General features: G+C 47.4%; 1 protein-coding gene across 3 annotated transcripts in view; it reads right to left on the bottom strand.

Annotated features, from left to right (window-relative positions):
- The window catches only part of ARHGAP32 (Rho GTPase activating protein 32), a 250,625-nt gene that overhangs the window by 176,647 nt on the left and 53,613 nt on the right, over window positions 1-20,365 (bottom strand). For 2 of the 3 annotated variants that reach the window (XM_027740533.2, XM_027740534.2), the window contains exon 1: window positions 10,556-10,709. The exons of the other annotated variant lie outside the window; for it this stretch is intronic. In XM_027740533.2, coding sequence (XP_027596334.2) covers window positions 10,556-10,653 — 98 coding nt within the window. In that variant the 5' untranslated portion in view covers window positions 10,654-10,709. Of the gene's footprint in view, window positions 1-10,555; window positions 10,710-20,365 lie in introns of those variants that run through there. 3 annotated transcript variants of the gene reach the window in all.

The raw sequence follows: 20,365 nt of genomic DNA, 5'->3' as shown, positions 1-20,365 counted from the left end.
CACAGCCTTGCAGAGCTCCATGGGGTTAAGCTGGGCCCTGCTGCCAGCCCAACTCTGAGTCAGGATTACTCAGGATTATTTAGGAACTCCCTGTTTCCCTGACTTCTGATTCCTTTGAGAGAAAGGAGTGCTGGAACACTGTGAACTGCAGTGGCACCTGCCCCGTGCAGATCCCAGGGCTCAGGAACAGACAGCACAGCCCTGGGCACAAAAGGGTTGTTTCTCTTTAGGTCAAACACTCAGGGTGGTTTTTTCCAGTAGGTAACACCAGGGTAAATCACCAGAGATTTACTGTCCTCAAAACGCCATCCAAAACCACGTCATGCATTATATCTATAACTGCACAACTCTTTTTTCCCAGGAAGTAGCAGTTTGAGGTTATTTCCTATGAGCCTTCCCATTTCTGTGCACCCAGACTTTGCTTCGTCCTTGGCAGGCACCAAAAAAATTCTGTGCATGCACAAGAGAGAACAGGCCAAAAAGTTACCTTCTGTTCTTTCATGAGCCACTGGGGATTTGTCAAAACTTTTCTCTCTGCAGAGGCACATCTTGATGCAAAAAGGGGCCAGGTACTAATTAACCAGCCTGTGTGGGCACCAGCAGCGTTTTCCCAGCTCAGTGGGGATCTGTTTCCAATGCCAGATCCGATGTCAGTATGTTGGGAGCTGTAATCAGATCCAAAATCTCATTTACAGAGTCTGCTGCATCAGTCAGAGCAGCACCTTGTGCTGTTGGGGAGCTTGGAGCTCATGAAATGTGTCACGTACCCCAAAGTCAAAGTGCTATTTCAGGGCACTCCAGCAAGACACACAACAATTATTTACAAATACAGATCCATGTTGCTGTTATTTCTCTGCAGGAGACAGAGAACAACTGTACAAGGCAAGGAGCATCACCTGAGTGCCCCTTCAGCACCTGAAACTCCCCCCTGGTCAGGGAGAAGGGAAGGGGAGGTTCCCTTCCAGCCATCTGTGTGTATTTACACAGCCCTGCACGGAGCAGAAGATGCTGCCACAGAACCTCCCAGTTCTGGGGAAAGCTGAACTTAAGATCCCTTTCAGAGAGAACAAAAAGCTTGGGCACATTTATACACACACACCCAGAAAAAATACCTGAGGAGAAATGGGGAAATGTTTTTATTGCCAGACCAACCAGCAGGACTTACAAGAGCTGCACAAATGTTGTTGGGACTGGCCATGACCTTGAATCATATTATCAGAAAACAATCTTACCATTTCACTGCAAGTCTCTCAGCATTTTGCATTTTCAAAGCTCCAGTCATGGAGACAAACAGTGAAGAAATATTCTCAGCTTCCTCTAGAATTGTTAACTCATCTTGCAGAGGGAAGGGGAACAACATGAACATCGTGCGCTTAAAAACTCAAACTGGAGGGCAAATAAAAAAATAATAATCAAAGTGCACCTTAAAAGGCATCATTTTTAAAGTCAGTCTTGGGATTTTTCAGTAACTTGGTTGCTGGTTTTTAAATGCTTGGGGGGGTCAGTCAGACCAATGATGAAAAGCCACTGAAATAGGTCAGCGTTTCTTAACAACGAGCCTTTGAGTGCACACACAGCACAATTTGGGAAGGGATTCCCACAGGAAAACCCAGCACCTCCAGTACAAATCAGCACAGCCAGCACTGGGACGGGGTGTTCTCCCAGAGGAGGGGAACAGCCAGAAGAAGAACCAAAGGAGACTGGAATTAAAAAGGTGGAGAAATCCTTTGGGGGTCCTGGGAATTTTACTGTGCTCTGTTCAATGAAATGTTTTGCTGAAGCACAGGGTTAGTGCTGGACCACCTTCGTCTCACTCCTGGGGTCACCCCTGAGGTCCCCAAGTGCCCCGGGCAGCCTCAGGCACAGGACACTCAACAGCAACAGGCAGAGGAAAAGTCAAAGCCCTCCATGTGAGACAACAGGGAGAGGTTTAAACAAACCTCAAACACAAGAGCAAACTCATAAAAGGTCAGTCCACTGCATTAGGACACCAAACAAGTGCATAAAAGAGAAATCCAGGCTACTCCACTAATGGACTTATTTTCCATTCTCCTGAGAGAGAACAGAAAAGGTGAATTTACCATTTTCACTCTACCATTGTGTATATACATAATTTTAATAATTTTTAGTGCCTCCAAGGGTACTGCAGGCTCCTAAAAATGCTCCATGCCAGCTTGGAGGCAGGCCCTCTCTTTCACACAACTTCATCTCACTCCTTGATCCAACAGCTGCTCTAAAAGGCGAGTCAGATGTGCCAGTAAAGCAGTGCTGAAGGAAGAACAGAAAATATGCCATTACCTCATATTACTACAGATACTTTTTCCCTTCTGATGCCTGGCTGTGCTTTTTGCCAGGAGAATGAACCCCACTGTACACAGAACTGTAAAGAATCTGAATTCTCTGATGTTCATTTCTGCCATGTTCATTTAGAGGGTACGAAGAGGAGAGTTTATAATTATGAACAGTCAAATAAAACCCAGGAAAATAGTTTACCATGTCAGCTTTACCTTTGTTCCTTTTAGTCATGTTTTTTCAGTTAAGTGCTGTTGGCAACCAAATACATCATTTTAACACCTTTACTACTGATCAAAGGAGCAGAAAGAGCTGCAAAGGACTCCAAGGAGGTTCCTGCCCCATGAACCATCACAGTGTGTTCGAACCACCTTTCTCGATGACATTGAAATCTGCATTTAGAGAGCATCTCTCAATAATGGCACATGCCATTAAACCTGTCTCCACAGAATCCAGAGGAAAACTGAGTGGCAAAATCACTAAGTGGCACCACACTGTCTCCAAGGATTGTTCTCCAGGTGGTGGGAGCTGTTCTGGAGAGCTGCAGATGCTGATGGAGCACAGTGGAACCAAAGACATGAATCCTCTCCTTTTTGGATGTTTTGGCTGCAGATTAACCCCCCTGGCTTTTTGAACCCACACAAATTTCAGCTTCAAAGCAGCAAGTTTCAAAGACAGAGCAGCCCTTCCCTCCAGCCCTGCAAGTCAAGTCTTCACCAAGAGTTTTGTGTCTGCAAACGCCGATGATCCTCCAGCTTCATCCACGGTGACAGGACTCAGCACAGGAGCCAGATTTAAGGAGCAGCTGCATTCCAGCTGGCACTGCTGCTCCTGCTCTTCCTCACACAGGGAGCAGCCAGCAAGGTCCAACATTCCCAGCCCTGCTCCTCCCGGGGCTTCCCTGGCTGTTGCTGTGTCAGTGTGGTCCGAGCACACACTGCACTGCTCAACTGCACGGTGACTCATCTGGACATCACTTACAGGATTCGGAACTCTGACATTTCCCCACCAAAAAAGAAACCAGAAACAAGGAAAATCATCATCAAGAAGCTGAATTCAATATTCCTAGAAGGGAAATCTTTATCTCCACAAAGTCTTATGGCCAAGAAGCTCAGAAGTTCCCTCGCCATGTCATGGCAACATCTCTTGCTAAAGGAACGACGACAGGAAAAGCCAAGCACCTTTTATTTGCCAACTCCAAGTGGAGAACAACAAATTAAAGGAGTTTCGGCTTCTGTCTGTGAATTTTGGGATTTTAAAGTTTCTAAAATCTGTATTTTCAATGAGCAAAGAGGTAATCCTGAGCCTAAAAAGCAATAAAAGGCATTGGAAAAGGTCAGCACAAACAGGCTCAATACAGAACAGAACACTCTATTCAGGGTCTGCCACATCTGGAATTATTTGGGAGCAGCTGTTCCTGAGAAGTTCCATGTGTGGCCAAGCCCTGAAGAGGGAGAATGAGAGAGACATTTGCTGGAGAAAAGGTTTTTGTGTGATTGGTGCATCTCTGATGTTTGTTAACACTGAATGCTGGAGAAAAACCCTGTTATTTCCTCAAGTCACCAGTCCTACACAAGGCAAAAAGGAACATCTCCGCCAAGGTTCCTGCTGCACCAGAACTGGAGAGAAGCCATTTGTGGCAACTGGAGGGACACCACTGGGAAATCAGAATCACAGAATACTCAGAGTTGGAAGGGACCCAAAAAGATTGGGGGCAATTAATTAAAAATCAGGCACAGCCCGTGCACAGAAGGGGCTGGAAGGTGTGGAGATGTCCAGGGAGATCTAACATGGAGACTGGGGGAGATTTCCATAAAGCATGGAATGAAACTGTTAACACCCCACCAATGCTAAAGGCTTTGGGTGAAGAAGCCCCAGGAACACAACAGTGCCTCAGAATTAAAACTGAGTTGGAGTTTTGGTTGGGGTTTGGGTTTTTTTAAATTATATACATAAAAACTATGAAGGGTTCTCCTTCCTCACTTTGGTTTTGTTTTAAAGAAAAAGCTTCTGATTTTGCACTCAGAACCCATCAATCCTGGCTGCTTTTATAAGCAGGGGAAAATGTCACTGAGATGTCCATCTGTACTCCCAAACTGGACTGTGGGGTACCTCGCTTGAAAACAACAAACTTCACTGGAAAACAACAAACTTTATCAGCCTCAAGCAGGCAGAGAAAGCCAAGGGGAGAAGGTGAGTGAGTTCAAGTACTCCAGGCCAGCCCTGTGCCTGCACACCACACACGCTGGGAGGAAAGGGAAGGAACTGGTGTGTCTAACACAGATTTTCCCCCACAAGAACTCCACTTGTGGTGCTGGGAGCTGTCACAGCAGTTTTTCCAGTGGCATAATCATCTCCCTATGAAACTTGCTTCCCTCTTTAGAGGCTGGCAGGGGGAAGGGGAGGTGTTTGTCTTTTCTCTCCAATAATGATCCCCTGGCTGGCAGCCTCAGCAGCTCCTCTGTGTTCCTTAAACTCCCGCTGGCTCCCAGGCTGCAGATTGAAGCTGAGCTCCTCCATCATCCCAGCAACCACATCCCAACATCTCACACACAGAACCACCCCTAGCTCTGCCAGCACAGCCCCCAAACAGGAGCAGCAGAGCTCTGACACTTTCACAGCTTCCCAGGGGGATTTAGGATCAGATATGGGAGCGATCAGAGGCCTGGTAATCTCATTATTGTGCTCCTGCAAAAAGCTACAGCAACCGTGGCAGCATTAAACAAATTAGTTTGGAGATGAAAAAAGTCAACACAGCTTTGGTGAACCTTCTGGGCAGGAATTTAATGGCTCTCTGCAACCACAAATACCAGGATTTAAGAACAACCCTCCTCTGAAACTGATATCTTGTGTTGGCCTTGTTTCCTCCCCCCCCCCCCATTAATAGGGAACGGAGGTTTCCAGCCCATGGAAATCTAAGTGTTTTCATGTGTGCCCCGGAGCAGCTCCCTGGGAAGCACAAGGAGCTGGGAAAGTCCTCTTAAAGTAAGCTGTCAACACTGTGCAGCGGATGAGACTCTGCAAAATTGAGACATCAGCACAGTTTCCTTTTTTTGTTTTATTTTTCCCAACCCAGGCCTTGTTTCTGGCTAGGGAAGTGCTCCAGCCAGGCTGCCCCTCTGTCACTGCTCCATGGGACAGCAACTTAACTCCAGGAATCTTCTCCCAACACCACCAAGAGTTGGTTCCACAGCAGGGATTTTTCTGCAGAAGTCTGTTGTGTGTGCAGGGGCCGGGCTGGTTCACTGGCATCGCCCTCAAAGGAAGGGTCTGAGCACCAAACACGGAGAATGTGTTGGGACACAGGCCCAAGGTCAGAACTCACTCCTACTCTGCAGGCAGCCAGGGCTTTGCTGGTGTTTGATGTCATTCAAAGTTCTCCCCTTACTGTTGTATAACTAATGGAAAACATGAAAATATGTGTCATGGCCCCTTTTCCTATCGCTCCAAATTATGAGATTTGCTCAAAAACCATGGGAAAAAAAATACATCAAGTAGTTTAGTGCTCTTTTTATTTACCTTTTGACTCTTGATTTCATGGATCTATTGATTTGGTTCTCTGAAGTCCCAGCACATCTTTATTTAAAACACAAATTTTCACACAATCACTGTGGGCACATGCAGTTAAAACAGGCAGGTATTGTATGTAAATAAATTTTAAAAAGCATAACACGCGTTGGTCCAGCACATTTACACTCCCAAAACAGAATCCAGCACAGTGACACCAAAGACACTGCAAAGAGATACAACACACACTTACAAATGACATTTATCTCGTATAGCAAGCAAAGATATTCCACTGAAGTATCAATAAAAGAAAATACACTGAGAAGGCTTGGAAATATTGTATTTAATGTTTCTGAATAAGGCTTGTGTAGTATCTTGTTATGTTTCACTTTTAAAAGGACAAAACCTTCTGAAACACAAACGAAAAAATGTGGCCAAAGAATCAAGCCTGTTTGCCTGGTTTAAAACACTCCTTAAGGGCTGAAACCTCATCTGCACATTCCAGTCCTGAGCAAGGTTTGGAGCACTAATTTATAAACCCTGGGGGGGAAAACAGCGAGAAATCCTTGACTATTCACTAGTGCTGTGAACAGGAAATTCACTGTATAATGTGTAAGGAACAGGGGAAACCCCACCTGGCTAGTGTTCCTCAGGATAACCCCCCACCTGGCTGGTGTTCCTTAGGATAACCCCTCACCTGGCTGGTGCTCCTTGGGATGTCACAGTTTGGAACAGGGAGATGCACCCAGTGACTTGGTTCAAGTGGAGTCATAACAACAGAACTGTCCCTTCTAAGAGTGGTTAAATCCCCCCAGGGCTACACCTGCACTGAATTCATCTGGCAAGAGAATGTAAACCATCACCACTGCCTGGGTGTCACCTCAGTGTCCAGCAAAGCCACCAGTCTATTCCAGAAAAGCCACAGGATGTGTGGAAACCCCTGTTAAAATTGCTCCCAGCTTGAACTGTCTGTAGCAAAACCAGAGAGCTGAGTTAAACTCTTGGCATGCTGATGGAACAAGGGCTTTCTGCTCTTCAACATTATGGGAAGTGTCAGGTTAAAAGTCCTTCCCCAGGTTTGATTAACCAGGTATTTCAGACTCCGAGGAGTCTCCCAGTGAACGTGGCACAGCGTCTGGAACCCAAGGAGCAGCAGTGCCCTGTCAGCCTCCGGATGCTTCAGGAGTTCAGTCAGCTGTGGGACTCACTGAGAGGGAAGGAAGGGCCTTTCTGAATTCGAGTGGAGGCCATGAAGACAATTTACACAGATGATCTGACACATCCAGCCCGTCCCCGGGGTGGGAAGCGGAGCTGAGGTCACGCCCGGCTCTGCCGATCAGGGCCACCACCTCCCGTCACCAGGGATGGGCTTTACCACCACAGAGCACCTCAGACCAGCTCTGAAGGGAAACTGGAACAATCTCTTGCAAGTACTGCACTTCTACTACTGTTTTACCCAGAGGAGGAAGAAAACTAGATCAGCCATGGGACTGCGTGAGGAGAGGCAGGGCCGGAGGAGCAAGTGTTCCATCACCTCCAGAGGGTCTCCAGAGGTGCTGCAACAACTCACTCCAACTCACACCTTCAGGAGGAGTGAACAAGGCACAAAGAGAAGCTGGAATACAAGTGGGGCTTCAAAGCAAGGCACTGAGTGCAGATCCCTGCCCTCCTCCACCATCCCCCCACACCTCACGCCCGGTCCCACCACAGGCCAAAGCAGCAGCAGAGCGTGAGATGCACCCGAGTGCTCAGGGGCAGATTTGAACTTGCTCTCTGGACATGCAGTTCAAATGTTTGCAAGCTCCTCTGCAGAAACAGCACACAGAAACTCCTTCAACAAATAAATAAGAGTAAACAATGGAGTATCTGTACTTTGCCACCCAAGGAACAGGATGGAACCGAGGAGATCCCACTCCACCTCAGCTCCTGCATCCCAGTGCTATTCCCAATGTACATTCACCCAAAAGAGCACACAAAAAGTGTGTATCTGCCTTTTTTTCCTTTTTACATGAATATACACTGAAGCTTCCCCTGCTCTGACTCAAAAGCTGCCTGCTTTGGTACTTATCCTCAGGACTGGGAAGCTCAGACCTCATCCCAGTTCTCCTGCTTTCTGTCCATCACAGTCACCATTCAAAGTCACCTTATTCCTCCCTTTCATCATTTCTCTTGTCTTTATTTTCCTTTCCTCCAGGCTGATAACTGAATGGAAGCTGGGAATAACACTCCATTTTTCAACACAGTGCCACTGGTGAGAATAAGGGATTTAATTCCCTTTAATGACCACTGTCAGCAGCAGAATATCAAAACATTAAACTGCTGTCCCTGACAGCAGGGCCTGAAGTTTTCAGCAAGTATCAAACAATGAGGAGAAACATCATTCAACACAATGAAAGATTAAACCAAAAAGATCAACACAGAGGGATTAAATGATTATTTCTGTATTTTTGATACAAATACTGAGGATATGTCACACTGTACTTTCAATACACTGGCTGTTGCAAAAAGACCGGGGGAGCCAAGGCCATGCTCACTAATGCTCTGATAAACTGTCCCCTCCTTCCATAAGACAAGATGAAGGGATTTTTTTCCACACAAAGCATCCTGGGGGGCTGGAGCATGGGAAAGCTGCGTGAGGAGAGGAGGGCACACAGAGGTCAGGAGGAAAAGGCAGCTCGAGAGAGGAAACTGTGACATAGTGACATGCCACATCACCCAGAATGGGTTATGCAGGACAGAAATCCCCCCAGAGTGCCCTGGAGGATGAGATCCATCCCAAGGAACACACACAGCCTGTCCCTTGCAATGACTGCCCCTGCACAAGCTCAGCATTGCTGTTTTTTCCACCCCTCTTCCCCTCCAGCCAAAAAGCTGCTATGGGCAGGGCAAGGACTCTGCAACCCTGCACTCGGAAAAGGGCTTTTTTCCTGAAGAAAAGATGCATCAGCACAGCACATTAACTTTGACATCAATAACCAGCAAACTCCCCGCATTCCCAGCATCAATCAGGGGCACTGGACTGAGAGCATGAAGTTAAAAATGCTTCTATAATCCTGTTAAATGCAAGTCTTGCTGCTAAAAACAATACCAATTTTGATCTCTGTGCTGAAAGGCAGGACACGGAGGGAATATGAGCAAAAGATCTGCCTTAAGACAGCCAACCATAATCAGCTCATCCCAAGTTCTGTCATGCTCTGGACTCTCTGCACAAGCAACAAAAAAGGGGACGTCACTACCAGAACTAAAACCTATTTATTCTGCAGGTTTTTGTGGATGACAAGATTCATTTGGAAGAAAACTGCATAGATTTTATCAAACTAAATTTATCTGCCTTCAGCCAGAGACCTGGTACTGCACACGCTGACACTGCCAGCTTCCCACAAATGTCAGAGCTCTGATTCCCAAGGGAATTCACACCAAACAAAATTCCCTCCAACATTTGTGTGGCTTTATACTTGGGTGACAAAATATTGCCAGTATATTGCATATTGTGCTTTTTCCATCACAAAGGTAGCTGAGCAGTGTAAAGCCTTCAGATTAGCACACTAGACACAGTTAATTTTTAAATACAGTGTTGTTTCCAAGTAAGGAGAAACAAAATTTCCCAAACACCTTTCTCACGGTGCCCAAGTCACTACCTAGTACAAAAAATTAGCAGATATCCAGCAGCAGCTTCCCTAAGGATAAATACTTCAAGGAAGAAAGAAAACACAGACAAATTCAGAGAAATTTTGCAGTGCTGGTAGGAGCTACTCTCCTTGGGTTTCTGGCAGTGTAAGTGAAGTAGGAGGAGTCAACATAAATTATCAAGACTGTTGAGAATTATACAGTGAAATAAGAACCTGTGTCTGCAGCTTCCAGCAGCTTGGTTCATAAATAACTCCTGGTTTGGTAAAGCTGCCTTGATCTGTAACCCAGGTAGGTGGGAACAGCAAGTTTTAAATGATACTGCTTCCCCAGCTCCCCCCTTTTTTCCTCACCGGTAAATGTTTATTCACTCTCAGCCCTGAAGTAGAAAATCCCAATTGAACTGCAACAGCATCAGGCTTATTGCCTCCCACCACAGCACAAATCCGAGCCCAGGGTGAAGGAGACCATTTGCCATGAGGATAATCAGCACTGTCTCATTCCACAATAACCTGGCCCTCCAAAACTATCGTTCCTAACCCCATATACTATCACCAGCACTTAGTTATCCATTAGAAATGAAAATAATCCAGCAAACAGCTCGGCACGGAGCCCCTGTGACTACTGCAGCTCCACACTCAGTACAGCCCGAGTGCTCCTCTCTGCTACACAGAGGATACAGTGCATTTCTAATAAAAAATGCCATTTCTGTCACGCTAATAACCACATCCTACACACTTTGCCCAAAAATGCCTCAAGGACCGCTGTCACAAGAAGAACAGGATGCAAAATTAGTCTTTGCCTGCTCTCTCCCTGCCGGAGTGAGCTACCCCCGGTGTAATCTGATCGAAGGAGGCAATTAACCTTTCTCCATTCAAATGCTCAACCACTTCAAAGACACACAGTCACACACACGGGCTTAAAAACACCGCAAATATTAAAATGAAGTTGCATTCGCTAAGCGAGGACGACGCGCTCGCCTCCTTAAACGCGGCTCTGCGTCTGTATCGGGCTCCGACCGAGTGTGAAACAATTACATCCCTCGGAGACACGGAGACTCTCCATTTGTAAGAAAGCAGGGGTAAAAAAAGGCAAAGCCCGTGGGAGGGGGTTTGTGGCTGGTACTGACCTGTGAGGTCCATCCAGGCCGGTCCCAGTGCCGAGGGTCCCCGCGGCCAGCGCGGCAGAGCACACACTGGAGAAGGCGGCTCCGGTCCCTCCCTCCATGTTGCGTGTGCAGCCTCTGAGTGTGTGCTCCTGGATCTGTGTGTGCTCCTGGATCTGTGTGTGCTCCTGGATCTGTGTGTGCTCCTGGATCTGTGTGTGCTCCTGGATCTGTGTGTGCTCCTGGATCTGTGTGTGTGTGCTCCTGGATCTGTGTGTGTGCTCCTGGATCTGTGTGTGTGTGCTCCTGGATCTGTGTGTGCTCCTGGATCTGTGTGTGCTCCTGGATCTGGGTGTGTGTGCTCCTGGATCTGTGTGTGTGCTCCTGGATCTGTGTGTGCTCCTGGATCTGTGTGTGCTCCTGGATCTGTGTGTGTGCTCCTGGATCTGTGTGTGCTCCTGGATCTGTGTGTGTGCTCCTGGATCTGTGTGTGTGCTGGATCCTGGATCTGTGTGTGCCTGGTGTGTGCTCCTGGATCTGTGTGTCCTGGTGTGTGTGCTCCTGGATCTGTGTGTGTGCTCCTGGATCTGTGTGTGCTCCTGGATCTGTGTGTGTGTAGTCCTGGATCTGTGTGTGCTCCTGGATCTGTGTGTGTGTGTGCTCCTGGATCTGTGTGTGCTCCTGGATCTGTGTGTGCTCCTGGATCTGTGTGTGTGCTCCTGGATCTGTGTGTGTGCTCCTGGATCTGTGTGTGTGCTCCTGGATCTGTGTGTGTGCTCCTGGATCTGTGTGTGTGTGCTCCTGGATCTGTGTGTGTGTAGTCCTGGATCTGTGTGTGTGTGCTCCTGGATCTGGATCTGTGTGTGTGTGCTCCTGGATCTGTGTGTGTGCTCCTGGATCTGTGTGTGTGTGCTCCTGGATCTGTGTGTGCTCCTGGATCTGTGTGTGCTCCTGGATCTGTGTGTGCTCCTGGATCTGTGTGTGTGCTCCTGGATCTGTGTGTGTGCTCCTGGATCTGTGTGTGTGTGTGCTCCTGGATCTGTGTGTGCTCCTGGATCTGTGTGTGTGTAGTCCTGGATCTGTGTGTGCTCCTGGATCTGTGTGTGTGTGTGCTCCTGGATCTGTGTGTGCTCCTGGATCTGTGTGTGCTCCTGGATCTGTGTGTGTGCTCCTGGATCTGTGTGTGTGCTCCTGGATCTGTGTGTGTGCTCCTGGATCTGTGTGTGTGCTCCTGGATCTGTGTGTGTGTGCTCCTGGATCTGTGTGTGTGTAGTCCTGGATCTGTGTGTGCTCCTGGATCTGTGTGTGTGTGTGCTCCTGGATCTGTGTGTGTGCTCCTGGATCTGTGTGTGCTCCTGGATCTGTGTGTGCTCCTGGATCTGTGTGTGCTCCTGGATCTGTGTGTGTGTGCTCCTGGATCTGTGTGTGTGCTCCTGGATCTGGGTGTGCTCCCTTTCAGCATTGCCTGGATCTGCCCGTGCTCCAGGATGTGCCTGTGTTCCCTCACACACTCCTGGATCTCTGTGCACACTCACACACTCCTGGATCTCTGTGCACACTCACAGCACTCCAGAATGTGCCTGTGCTCCCTCACACACTCCTGATCTGCAGGAGCAGCTGGCTGGAGCTGAGTGAGGGAAGGGGCTGAGGGTGTCCCCCATGCCCAGCCTTCCCCGCTCAGTGACACGGAACAGGAACACCAGCCAGCCCTGCCAAGATGCTCCCAAAGCTGGGGTTTCACCCCCCCAAAAGGTGTATATTTATAAATGAAAAGCATAACCCAGCTCCAAGCTCTGGGCTCCCGTCCTGCCCTCCCTCACCAGCACATTCATGTTTTCCTGAGGCTGTCACAGGCATTTCAGCTGTAACCCTTTCCCAGCTGGAAGGAGAAAAAGGCAGTTCTTTGTCCTGAGCAACTCCTTCCCTGTCCCTCAGATCCCACCTGCTCTGGATGGTTTCACCCCTAAATAAAACTTAAACAACCCTGATGCAAGTGACCAGTAAGAACCACACAAACAGGGATCTATTCCCACTTCTGAGAGCTGGATAACCTTGGATATATCACATTAATGTGTTTGTTGTTCTGCTTCCTCCTTTTGGAAAACAGGGCAATATTTACTGCGTTCCCAGAGGAGACTTGTGAGGCTTAATTTACTTCTGTGTTTATGCAAAGGAGCTGTGTAAAAACTGCTATCACAATTTCTAGTTCATACACTAAAGCAGAAAAAGTATTACAACCCAACTTTCAGGTCCCATTAAAAATCCTTCCTCAGACCACCAGGGCAGCAGTGGAGATGACAGGACGAGGCAGTGAGGACAAGCAAATAAAGAGGAAAGGCTGGATGACGGCTGGCTGGCTCTCAGTCCTTGGCCATCAGCTTGTTGTGTGACCTTCACAAGTGTTTCAGTCCTTCTGTATGGGTACAGAATGCTGAGCTGTTCTCACTCCTGTGAAACTGCCCAAGACTGTTTGCATTGTTATCACTGCTGCTCTTGGCTGAGGCTGGAATTTGTAACAATTCTGGATTCTGTCCGTCCCCAGCCCCTGGAAACTCCACAGGGAATCCAAAGGTTTTGCACAGTTCCCTTCAGCTCAGCAGGATGCTGAGCATGTTCTGGGTTATCAGGGTAAGTGAAGATTTTGGGGGGGTGAAATTCTCTATGCTCAATTTCAGAAAGACAAAAGACTTCCAAAACAACACCTTTTTGTTTAAAGTTCAACAGAAGGGGCTGCACAACCCTAAATTAAACAAAACAGTCAGCATAACTGTTCTTTTGTAGTTTTTAATGGTTGGGTGGGTGCTGTTTGCTAAATGCTGTAGAACCAAGTGGCAATAACCTCATTTATCAGCCCTAAGGACATAGCCAGGCCAACCATGAGTTAGCACTTCCAGCAGACAGGGAATATTCAGGCTTGGCAAAGCTGAGCAAAGTCAAACAGGTTATACCTGTTCTGTGCCTAGAAAGCCTAATGATTGTTTCCAAATCCCTTTCTCCCAGTGCTAATTTTTCTTTGTTTCACCAAAACAGACATGCAGGAATGGGACGAGCTAAAGATAGAACTTAATAGGAAACAATGTGCCCATTTAGTGAAAAAAACCTATTCTGAGGTTGCATCAGTGGCTGCTGGGCTTCAGGAGGTGTTTAAACACCCTCCCTGCCCCTGGAAGCTCCCCACAGGCAGCTCCCTGGGACACAGACCAAAGATGCTGCTTGGATTCAGCTCAGGGATGATAAACTTCAGTTTGTGGGTTTGATCTGTCTGACTTCAGTTCAAGTTAATTCAAACTTCGTGACAGGAGAAAACAAACACACCAAGAAGTGAAGGGTTTGCACGAGGTGATGGGGACAGAGCCAGGAGAGAACTCCATGGTGGTCCAGGACCCCAAAGCACTGACTGAGAAGACAAGGGGAGGAAACCCTGTGGAAATTCCCCCCCAAGGGGTACTACAATCAAGTATTCTGCTGCGCCCAAAGGTAACCACAAACAGGAGACAAACCTCTGCTTAGAGGAGTGAAGCCAATCCCGATTCCATAGTTCCTAGTGTTCAATTCAAGATGAACAAACCAAACAAAGCAAACCCAAAGCTGTCATTTAATAGAGTGATAAAACATAAAAACTCAACAGATGCTGTCCACACAGCATCTCTTACAGCTTAAGGTCTTAACAGCAGAGGAGAAGTAGCTGTGGGGAAAAATTTAAGCAAATGTATTCACTGCAGCTCCAAAAGAGACTCTTCCAACTAACTGGAACCAATTCCCAGCACAGAGAGGATGCACTGAAGTGCACAGAAGTTGAGCACATCTCCTCCCAGCACAGCCTGGTTGGGATTATAACCCTGCTGCTGCTTCCCATGTTTCCATACTGCTGAAATCCCATCTCCAGCTCATCCTTCCAGCTCCTTTCTCCTCATCCAGGGCTACCTGCTCTCCTGCACTTGGATGTAAATTCACCAAGGCCAGAGACTCTCTCTTGCTCTTTATCTGTACATTTTTCAGAGTAGTACAGCCTTTTTCCAGGGCCAGGGCTCTGGATTCTATAGCAGCTCTCTGAATTCTATATTAAACAATAACCAGTATTTTGTTTCTCAGCCAACAAGAATTCACTAGTTATTAAGAAACACCACCGTGCACAGCTAAGTGTCACAATTAAAAGGTCTTTAAGACATCCCTTAGAAGACCAGGCTCAAAATTGCTACAGTTTGATGTAACCCAACACAGCTTTACTGCACATGAGCTTGAGGATTTCTGCTGGAGAGAAGTTTTGATCAGCTACACTTTATCCCTATTTAGGGCTTCAATTATCACACTAACAAAACAAAATTAAAATTTGACCCAAATTAGGGAGTTTGTTGTTGGATTTTTTTAATGGCATCACTAACTGCAAGCTTCACTTTGCTGTTAAATTAGCAATGGGCTTGGAAACATGTTCTCTCTTAATCCTTGGGGTAATAGAGGGTGGCTCAGACTCAAATTTAAGAACAGATCTCCAGCCTGGAAAGCTGCTTTATGACACAGTTGCACCCATGACCAATTCACTAAACTTCCAGGCTGACAGAGCTCCCAATGCTAATTAGATTTACACAATGATTCAGCTTTCTACTACCTAAATGAACTTTGGGAAGCTGCAACAACAGCTCCTGTTTCAGACAATTCTCTCCTCACAGAAACTTCTGCCAACCACTTAAAGAACAGGATAATCCAATCCTTTACCACTTCTCACCTCTGCCAATACATTCCTTCCTCCTTTGATAGTTTCTCTGAGTTTAAGCACCATTCCATTTAAGAACATGAAAGTGCCAAGCAAGAGAGGCTTTTAAATATAACCTCTTCGATTGCTTGAGGTTACTGAGGCAGAGAGACCAAGGATACTGGAAGACACTCTTCCTCCCTTGCTCTTTGCATAATTCTTCATTAAATTAAAAATAGATTGCCATTAATAATGTATGGATGACAAGACAATGTAGGACTGCTTTTGTTTCCAAAAGAAAATTAATTTACTGGGAAAAATAGTTCAGTGTTAGGATATATAAAATTCTGAATAAATTATTCGAAGCAACACCATTCTTGTAGGGTATTTTACAACCACAATTTTAGCTGAGGTGCTGCTCACAGGAAGCTCAGGAAACAAAGACCAACTGGACAGCTGGAAGCAAGAAACTAAAATATTTAACAGCAAATCTTGCTGCTAACTCAAGATGAGAACTATTTCATTGCTAATTAATGATACAGGTCACAAACTGCTCTCTCCTGAGGCACATGACAGGACATTTGCCTTCCCCAGCCACAGAGCACAGTTCACTTGTTCAATCCCATTTTATATGAAAAACAGGGGGGTTTACACCAGAAGGACTTGTTGAATCACAGCACAAGAAAAGCAGACTGCACTTTCTGACTGACAGAACACAGGGAAGAGGCTCCCAGCCCCTCCCCACAGTGGAGCTCCCCCGGGGTTACAGCTGGCTGGGGCTGGCAGGGCTGGCTGAGCCCTGCTCACATGAAGGCAGAAGTGCTGAGCAGGCTGGAGCACACACTGCCCAACCCCTGTCCACAGGAGTTTGCAGTCCTGCACAGTCTCCCATGCAAGAGCTCGCCCAAGGCTCCACCAGAAATCCAAATCTCTTGCCACTGCTGAACAGCTCCCAGTTAATCACCTCCAAAGCCATCCCCCAGCTGTGCTCCTGCATCCCCAGGACAGGGAGTGAACCCCCTGCTCAGCTCCTTGGCTCTGTGATCCCATGCAGGCAGAGTACTGACCTCTTAAAGAGCAGGGTATGTGTGTATATCTGGGGAAGGAGAGGAGAAAATTTAGGATGTCAATGAAAACCCGGCCCTGCAAACACCTCACCTAAGGGGTGACACATGTGAATACCAATCTCCTCTCACACCGGGTACGTAATGTGGGACACCTCTCATCAAAAAGGTGATTAAAGGTGTCAAATACAATTTTTGCTACACCACAGGCTATCAAAGGGACACTCGGCAGCACAGCTATTGCTGGAGGTGCCAAGCAAGCACAGAATGGAGTGTCCTGCTGCCCCCCTACCCCTGAGAGCAGGCTGAGCCAGCAGGTGCTGTGCCCGTGCAAAGCCCAGCAGCACCCACACAGCCTGACGTGTTTGATGGCACTTCTGCACACTAATGCTGGAAGGACTGACACAGCCACAGCCACACCCACACCGAAAACGTCAATCCTTTCTTATCTGAGTTTGTGTTATAAAATGGGCGAGTGTAAAACTACAATAAGATGCTCAGGCTTCAGCTTGATGAGACAAGAAGCTGAGGAGCCCCTGCCTGGCTCCAAATCCTGCAGGGGACACATGGCTTGTGTTTCTAAGTCACAAGTCATAGTCTTCACTGGTAGAATCTTTGCCAGAACAAGAAACAAATACTCCCTGCAACTTACTGTGAGTGAAACCTTATTCCCAAGGTAAAGAAGAACCAGCCTCCTGAAGCAGACATTAAACTGGATGACTAATTCCAGCATTCCCACACTGCCTTGCTTTCTCCCTTAAACAGTCTGAGCAAGTTGCTGCTCAGGACAAGTTCGTGCTTGTCCAGCGAGGCTGTGCCGAGGTGTGTCTGTGTGATCCACCTGCTCTGCTCGGCACTCTCAACACCTCAGGGGTGAGGAGCAGGTACCTCCTCTCAGATGTGTCCTAGATATGGCAAAAGAGGACTCTGAAGGACAAAAGTAACAGCAACCATTGTTAAACATTTACATCTCCAAAAGTTCTCTATGGAGATATAGAACATCAGCCTCACAGCTGCTGGGGAGCAGTTCACTCCTTGCACTTGTTTCCACCTCGATCAGGACTTGAGAACCTGTTTCTCTGAGCCTGGAGAAAATGCAAGAGGAAAAGTTCTGAGGGCTGGAGAACAGACACGAGGGAGGGAAGCAAGCACAGGAATTATCACACACAAGTCCTGGGTTTCTCCAGCCTCAGAGAAAACAGGAGCAGGTTCAATAGCAGAGAGAAGCAGAGGCAGGCTCAGGGAAAAGAGAAGGTGGTCGGGCACCTGACACTGCTCTGGAGAAGTGTGGCACCCTGAAAACCCGTGGGCAATGAACAGAACAATGCTCTGTTCATTAAAGCTTGATGCCACTGGCCCAGTTGGTGAGGGAGGGCCAGGGTGGAGTTTGCAGGGGGAGGTGGCCCAGCCTGGAATTGAAGTCCAGCAATGGGGGAACAGATCAAATGGCAGCAGCACAGGCACATTTCCCTGCAGCCAGGGCAGAGGGAACGCCCTCTGGCCCCCAAAGCACCTGAGTGAGCAGCTTCTGCACCAGTGAAAGAGGTTTGCAGTAACAAGGAGACAGAAGGAACATCCAGCAAGTGATTTGAGCATCTGTGTATCTATAACCAGAGCAGACTGCACAGGGGTTGAAAAATTTCAAATGCTTCCCCCATCTGTCCATCCCTCTCCCTTCTGAGCACCATCCCACGTTTCCCCAAGTCCCTTTTCAGCCCAGCTGCCCTTGAAATACAAGTTGATCCTCTTTTGTCACATGAACTGAAAAATGAGCGTCAACTGTTGCTCTGGGGGTAGCCCAGCCCATCACACAAGTTCACCTAAAGGCTGCATAAACATCTCAGGCACATGGTGGGACTCCTGGGGATGGGCCTGTGCAGGGCTGAGGGTTGGACTCCATGATCCTTGGGGGTCCTTTCCAACTCAGCACATTCTGTGATGCTGGGATCTAATGGGATTGCACAGTCCATCCACACACAGCACCCTCACACCAGCTTCCCACCTTGGAGAGGTGGGAATTGCATTAAACACCCATCCTGTACCTCCCATGCACTCAATATCTAGATACACAGTCCTACAAAGGACTGCAGTTTGCTTTGCCCCCCAGGTGGAATGCTGGCAATATGCTGCTGCTTTTATATTAGGTAACCATGATCTGACTCCCAGGAATAACTGTAATAACTCTGGTAATAATTCTGCCTCTATCTCACCTCAGTCCCCTTCTGGATGAAAGCTTTTAATTAAAATATGCCCCAGGACAGTTCCAAGAAGAGAAAGAGAGGAGAATTTCTGTCTTCTCTATCAGTGCCTGTTTTATCACAGCCATCCTTCACCTCTCATCCTGACAGACCCTCTCTGAAACAGCCCTGTAGTTTTGCCTGTTTGGATATTACAGTTTACAGGTCCTGTGGTTTGGGTACCTCTCCCTCTGCAACCTTTCAGTTCTAATCATGTCAAGGCACTGACACCTTTGCTTTCCACACCCAACATCCAAGTCCTTCATCCCAGACCTCGCTAGTAAAGGATATTGCTGATGTCCTCCTTGTGAAACGCAGGGAACTGGAAGAGACAGAAGATGAACAACAACTCAAAAATCCCCAAAGCTGTCTGTGCCATCTCTTGGAGCCTGGATTGTCATGCCAAGTTCTTCACATTTACCCATAAAACAATGTGCTACTTCCTTAGAGATCAGAGATTTGGGATTGATAAGGAAGTCGGGGCATCTTCAACCATCAAGCATCATTAACCATGAAGCTCATCTAACTTTCACTTTTCCCCTGCTATTCACATCTCCCTCCTTTGCTTTCCTTCCCCAGGTTCCTTCTCAATTGCTTTCTCTTTTCCAAGTTCTCACCCTTTCATGTCTCCTGCTCTCCACCTTATCACCCCCTGCTTTCCCGCTCACACCTTTCACTGTCCTGCTCTTATTTCAGCCCTTCCACAACCCCTTATCCATATTCTTCTTTCCATTCTTTCCTTCCTTCAGTATCACAAAACGTCCTGTATCCCCTTTCCCAAATGTTGCTTTGTAAGAAACTCCTTTACCCTGATACAATAAAAAACCCTGCCTTTTCTTTTTTTCTTACAATTGTTAAACTTCTTAGGAAGTAATTCTTTACAGAGAGGGTGCTCAGCCATTGGAATGGGCTGCCCAGGGAGGGGGTGGATTCTCCGTCCCTGGAGGTTTTTAAGACAAGACTGGATGTGGCATCAGTGCCATGGGCTGGGAACCACGGCGGGGTTGGATTGAGGGTTGGACTTGATGATCTCAGAGGTCCCTTCCAACCCAGCTGATTCTCTGATTCTGTGATTCTGCAGATGGGCTGGAAAAAAGCTGAGGAACACTTCTGGTGCAAAACCAAACACCACCACTTGGTTTTACTTTTTAACAATGTCCTTCTGCTGTCCCTAAATCAACATTTTGTGCCAATAGGCAAATGAAATGGTAACAAAATCCAGCCAAAGTTAAATCAGGATTCCAGTGGTCTTTTCCTTGACACTGGAACCTCAACAGCTTGACAAAAGTACAGGATTTGATCTCCCAGGTGATTTATCCAGACATGGAACACGTTGTTATACTGTAGACAGAGATCTATTCCATTCGTCTCTGGAAAAATGGCTGTGCAAAGCATTCCCTCTGCAGTACAGCACAGGTGACAGTCCCTCCCCTGCTCTGCAGCAAGTTTGGAAGCTGAAGAGGTGCAAACCCATCAGCTGGGACTGCTGAAGGGCAAACACCCAGTGCTGTCACAGGAGACACAAGCCTGGCTGCAAGAGGAGCAGCAGGAAGGATCAGCTCAGCCTCACACCAAACCCAGAGAGTTCTGCACCCCAGGGGTGAGCACTGGAGAGGGAACATCCACTGGTGTTGGTATTAAACCTGCACTGAAAGCTCTGGGTTAACCAGCATCACACAGGTCACCTCAGACTGGGCACTCACCTTCAGACAAGGCTGTTCCCAGCTGCTCAAAGACAATGGGGCCTTTGGCAGGTAAAAAAATCAAAGCTATGAAGGAGCTGGAAGCTCAGGAATGACCTGGAACAGCCAGCCATTCTGCTCATACCCAGGTTGTCTCTACC

Source organism: Pipra filicauda, unplaced genomic scaffold, assembly GCF_003945595.2.
Source record: "Pipra filicauda isolate LSUMZ 115617 unplaced genomic scaffold, ASM394559v2 scaffold323_size1005334_pilon, whole genome shotgun sequence".
Lineage (NCBI taxonomy): Eukaryota > Metazoa > Chordata > Aves > Passeriformes > Pipridae > Pipra > Pipra filicauda.
The sequence above is the reverse complement of the archived record's forward strand: the minus strand, read 5'-3'. Positions and strand labels throughout refer to the sequence as shown.